The following is a 6,296-nucleotide window of genomic DNA, read 5'->3' as shown; positions in this document are numbered from 1 at the left end:
TTTAAGCTAACGACTGTTCTTTAAGCTAACGACTGTTCTTTAAGCTAACGACTGTTCTTTAAGCTAACGGTAACACCGGAGAGGAGAGGAGGAGTAGCGGCTGCTGTTAGCCTGTGTTAGCCTGTGTTAGCCTGCGTTAGCCTGTGTTAGCCTGCGTTAGCGGCTGCTGTGAATGAGCCGCTAACTGTTTTGTCTTTTTTCATCGCTGTTGTCAGTGACAGACAAACACACACTGACAACAACAACAACAACAACAACACACAATAAAGCTGCTGAGAGACAAACACTGACGCGTGTGTGTGTGTGCGCGCGCGTGAGCGGAGCTTCTTAAAGGGCCAGTGCCGCTAAACACACATCGTCTTCTCACGGTGAAAGTCCGCAAAGGTAGAGTGCGTCAAAAAGTCCACGCAGTAGCGCTGTGGGCGGGCCTTGCTGTACGGACGTCGCCATCTTGTGCCACCACGGCAGCCTACAGACGCAAACAACTTTTATTCCGAGAGAGTTAGCCTAACCCTGAGTTATCTGGGTCAGGATTAGAGTTAGCCTAACCCTGAGTTATCTGGGTCAGGGTTAGAGTTAGCCTAACCCTGAAATATCTGGGTCAGGGTTAGCCTAACATTGAGTTCAGTCATACACACATGTACATATTCTGTAGATTTGGCGGAAAGAGTTTTTTTGCGCATTTAAGCCACAAAAACAGCGTCACCGTCTAAACCCAAACCCACTGAACCCATAACAGTTTTTTTTCTAAACAGGCCTCAATATGAAAACGCTCCGCCATAGCGTTTGGTGACACAAGAGAGCGGCCCTGAACATGTATACAATCATGAACGAGACTCAACAGGAAGTCAGCCATTGTTACAGGAAGTGGGCCTGTTACTTCGCCACGCATCGACCGATCTGCTCAAAACTTCACTCATGAGACGAGAGACGGCCTGGAAAATGAAAACTGAGACTAGGCCATAGCGCCACCTGCTGGCAGCATGGCGGCCGTGAGGACCCGCACACTGCTGCTAGCAGCTTTAATTTGTCATTCCTGCAAAATTCATCAGATTGTCTAAAAACTTAGTCAGATTAAAATCAGTCCTGATGTGCACAGGAAGTTTGGTGAGTCCTGGAGAAAGAATCATCAGAGCGGATATATATATATATATATATATATATATACGTATATATATATATATACGTATATTTATATACATATACATATATGTATATGTATACAAAAGAACTGTCTCATTTTGAATCAAACGAAAGGCTGATGGATTATTGCAGTCGTACAGCTTTTATAATAAAACAGTACCTTCGTTTGTGGATCCTGTTACGATAAGAACGCTGCGACGTGATTGGCTCCTCCTCTTCTCATCTGAACTCGTCAAATTAAACCAAGAGTCATTTATGAAACAAATAAAACAAACAAACAGAGTTGAGTTTGTCTGTTCGACAGCAGAGTGAACGATAACAGAGCGAGGTCTGGATTTGTGAGCCCATGTAAAGCCTTGAATATTACATTAGGGGCTCACATTTCTCAAATATGTATAATGCATCAAGGTTAAAGGCAAATACACAAGGACTCAGCTGATGAAGAATAAATAAACCATCGTTTTACGTTCATGTCATTTTCAGATCCTATTAAACGCAGAGAAGGTGTCAAACACTTGACCTGTACATAATAATACATTATATCTATGAATAACATTTAAATATATATGAGTATTATTTTCTTATTAATGACAAACTCAGACAAAAAAACAATGGATTCTTCAATTACAATGAGAATTTATTCAAACGGTGCAAAAATATTATTATTGTTGTTATTATTATTATTATTATTATTAACAACAACAACAACAATAATAATAATAATAATAACCTAACATAAGGTCCAGATTGCTCTGTCACAGCCGTAGTCAAAGACAAAATCTAATGAAATAATGCACAGATTGAGTTTAATCCTGTTTCCATGCAACAGTTCACGTCTCAGACTCAAGTGTTGAAGACTTCATGATGAAGATCACGGAGCAGAAACCTGGTCCTGGTTCAGAGGGAACCTGACAGTCATGAGTCCAGTTCAGGAAGAGGATTAGGATAAGGATTAGAACCACGTGGGAACATTATTTTAGAAACAAAATTGTATATATATATACATATATACATATACATAGAAACTGAATAGTAACTTGAATTGTTAGAAACTTCAGGTCAGTAATCTGAGACTAAAACCAGAACCTCACAATTCTCACCTTTAATCTCTTTTTTTTCACAAAGAAATTTGAGAGAAAATTCAGAATTCTGAGATTCTGTCTATTCCAAAAAAAGATGGCGTGGCCCTGATCCTGATCCTGATCTGATCTGATCCTGATCTGATCCTGATCCTGATCTGATCCTCTCTCTTAGTCCAGGACGTGGTTTTGTGTTGATTTCAAACAAAAATGGTAAAATGGTAGAAATTAAAATCCAAAGAGAAACAAAAGCCAAACATCAGCCATGTGACAAAGAACATCCTCAACCAGCAGGAAACCTATCCAAAATAACACATCTCACTAGAAATATACATGTTTATATACATGTATATTTATATGTATATGTATATGTATATATACATACATATATATGTTGTCAAAGTGTATCTTGTTAGGTCAGCTTTAAAGAGAATGAGTTTGCAGTGAGAGCCTGGAGAATCTGAGGCTTCAACAACATCATCATCATCATCATCATCATCATCATCATCTTCATCATCATCATCATCATCATCATCATCATCATCATCTTCATCTTCATCAACACGTGCGTTCATTTCCAACAACAAACATTCTTGTCCTTTTTAAAAACACTGAAAAACCTTTGGGCTTAGAAAAATAACACGTAACACATTTTGTCTTCATCTTAAATACAAATAAAAAATATATACAGGTGTGGCCTGTTGACACACACGCACACACACACACTCAAAAACACAGCAAATGTTTTCTTGGGGAAAATCGTGTTAAAACCTGTTTTTATTGTCGTTGGAGCGTTAGCGTTTCTTTAAAAGAACAGAAAATACTGTTTCTCAGGGATTTCTTATTTAGGTCATTTTTGGTTGTATTTTCGGGCACAAACTCAAAGATATAAGAAGAAGAAACTAAACAAGGATGCCCTCTACTGGGCAAGGCAGTGAATTGCATACTACGTTGTGCTTTTCTAATATAAAGAATAAAAACCGTCAGTTTGAGTCGCGCTCAAACAGGAAAACAAAGTGATTTCGTCCACGTGAGCAAAATCACAAATGACACAATTTAAAGGTGCAGTGTGTAAAAGTTTAAAAGGAGTTTATATTATTATTATAATGATTATATTGTTGTTACAGTAACATGTTTTCAGTTTTGATGCAGTAACATTTCACACACTGCACCTTTAAACAATCATTTCAACATTAAGTTGAAAAGTGAAATCATTCCGACAGATTTGGGGTCGTCGTAAAAACGGCAGACGAAGAACGTGAAGCTAACGTGAAGCTCGAGGACAAAGGTTTTTAAAAAGGCAACTAGGAGATTGAGATAGATTAAGACAGATTAAGATTGAGATGGTGAACAGAGATAAGCAGAATTAATCCACCCACGTCTGCAAAGTGCTTCAATTTGTGCAAAAAGGAGCAAAGTTTTTTAACCTTTTAAAGAGAACAAAGAAAAACTTCAGTCTGTAACTTGTGTTTGATTCATATCCTCAAGGGTTAGAATCCAAGATTCTAATTGTTAAAGTTACCTCATGTTGTCATCACTGTGATTTCAGGACAAAAACTTGTCTTAGTGCACACAACAACAACAACAACAACAACAACAACAACAACAGCAGCAGCAGCGTAAAGCCTGTGCACCAAAACAAGTTCAGAATCAAATCCAATCAGAATCAGAATCAGAAGAGTGAAGACCTGAAACTGTCTTGTCCACATGTAACTGATATCATTAAAAACAGAGTTCTCAGCTGTTGTTTATGTCGTTCATCCACATGGAAACTTTTACAGATGTTTTTACAGATCACGTTCATCCACACACTGATGAGTCTGAGGTTTGACGCAGACTGAGTTCTTATCTCACCTCTAACTAATCTGTGTCACTTTGTTCAGTTCAGTACATGGAGATATTAAAAATATCTTCACAAAAACAACAGCAGAAAATGTCTGTTTTTACAAATACCCTCGACTACGTGTGGACGAGGCATGAATCACAGGTAAGAAAACACTAAGAACGCTAAGAATATTTCAAGTGTTTGAGAGACTGGACTGTAGCTGCAGCAGAGAAACCCTTCAGAAGATCTGCTGTGGTGGACCAAACCAATCAGCTTCAACACGACGCTAACGTTTGTCTGACAATGAACTCCTTCTTCAAACCGCCGAAGCGCTGAGGTTTTGTCGTTTCATAACAATCCGTCAGTGCGGTGTCAATGTTAGTGTCGTCCAGGAGGGGGCGACACATCACATTACATCCTACAAACTGACAACAAGAGAACATTCTCCGTTCAGAAACTCGACATCTTCAATCAGACCTGGTTTTAACGTCAGAGAAACAATCACTAATGAATCAGTGCTTGACACGCGCTGCTGTATCACTAATGAATCAGTGCTCTACACGCGCTGCTGTATCACTAATAAATCAGTGCTCTACACGCGCTGCTGTATCACTAATAAATCAGTGCTCTACACACGCTGCTGTATCACTAATAAATCAGTGCTCTACACGCGCTGCTGTATCACTAATGAATCAGTGCTCTACACACGCTGCTGTATCACTAATGAATCAGTGCTCTACACGCACTGCTGTAACACATCACTAATGAAGCTCCACCACAAAGACAGAAAAGGGTCAAACCTGTGACCTTCTGGCTGTGAGGCAACAATGCTAGCTTCAATGCTTCAATGCTAACACCGTGAGAGCCTCCACTGAACTTTTCTTCTTTTGGGCTGAGGAAAGATGATGATGATGATGATGATGCGATCTAAAAGTGAAATCAATCAAGCTCTTTTTTTGATTCAGTAAAATCATCACCACAGCCTAAGTCCATCCTTACATTAGCTTAGCATCGAGAGCGTGCATCAACATTCACTCTGAAATGACTTGTATTTGATTTGTGTCATTGATGATGTGATGTGTGTTCATGTTGTGATCACATTGATGATGTGATGTGTGTTCATGTTGTGATCACATTGATGATGTGATGTGTGTTCATGTTGTGATCACATTGATGATGTGATGCTCTCACTGTGATCGTCCAGGACCGACGTTAAAACCAGGTCTGAACAGAGTCTTTGACGTAGTGTGTGGTCATGCATTAAATGGTGTAGAAACAGGAAGACCCTTTCAAAATAAAATAAATACCTTTGGGAACAGTATGTGAGCGTTGTCACATGACCGATTGCTCTGAATCCTCATCCACTGTATGTATACGTGAACGACGCTGTGCACACATTAGCATGTACATGTTTGTGTAGCAGTCTGTTACATTAGCACCACGGCGGCCCGCAGATCGATGCTAACTCATTAGCATTGCACGCTAGTTGCAATTTGCATTCTGTGAATGGTTACCAATTCAACCGTGTACATATGAGGCAAGCATCTAGTAACAGTAGTGTGTAAAATGTGTGTAACAATGAACTCACACTCAAACATGTGACTTCAGACGTTTTTGTTTTCATTGAGATTCTATGATAACGTCTCAGTAACTGATAGAACATTTGAGAAAAGACTGAAGTGCCCTTTAATCCACGTCTGTTTGCATCATCACTGTCTCTGACTGGTTGTTTACTTGTGCATGCACACTATTAAATATGGCGCCTGCTGTATACATTCTCTCCACTAGATGGAGACAATGGCAAGGCTTTAAATAAAGGAGGAGAGCCTGCAGCTGACACACACACACACACACACACACACACACACACACACTCATACAGAACACCTGCATAAGAGCCACATCAACATGTAACAGAAGTGCAGTTGGTTTATTGTACGCTCACTAAGACTCACTAAGACTCACTAAGGTCCAGCCGCCACAGTCAAACCTTCTTATTCACTTCCTGTGACTTCAGGAAGTGACACAGCAGAAACAGGAAGCAGCTGCTTGACTTTCTCAGCGGCTTTTCTACCATCATTTATTTTGACTGTTAAGGCCACTGGACGACGTCAGGTCCTCTCAGAACCTGTGGATGGTTGCTTCCGTCTCCCTCTTCTTCAGCTCTTCGCGGTAACAGTAGGAGCAGTAGTTGCCCGTTTCCGGGTGTCCGTAGTAGTTGCAGCTGGGTGTCCGACAGCGGCTGGACT

The 6,296-nt window shown here is 40.0% G+C and overlaps 1 protein-coding gene across 3 annotated transcripts in view; it reads right to left on the bottom strand.

The window, feature by feature from the left end:
• Positions 1 to 1,880: 1,880 nt before the first annotated feature.
• The window catches only part of otud7b (OTU deubiquitinase 7B), a 19,295-nt gene continuing 14,879 nt past the window's right edge, over positions 1,881 to 6,296 (bottom strand). For all 3 annotated transcript variants that reach the window (XM_083906879.1, XM_083906881.1, XM_083906880.1), the window contains exon 12: positions 1,881 to 6,296. This exon is cut by the window's right edge. In XM_083906879.1, the coding sequence (XP_083763005.1) occupies positions 6,169 to 6,296 (128 nt within the window). In that variant the 3' untranslated portion in view covers positions 1,881 to 6,168.

The sequence above is a fragment of the Microchirus variegatus genome, assembly GCF_963457635.1.
Source record: "Microchirus variegatus genome assembly, chromosome: 20".
Taxonomy (NCBI): domain Eukaryota; kingdom Metazoa; phylum Chordata; class Actinopteri; order Pleuronectiformes; family Soleidae; genus Microchirus; species Microchirus variegatus.
This window is presented reverse-complemented; position numbering and strand designations above follow the sequence as displayed.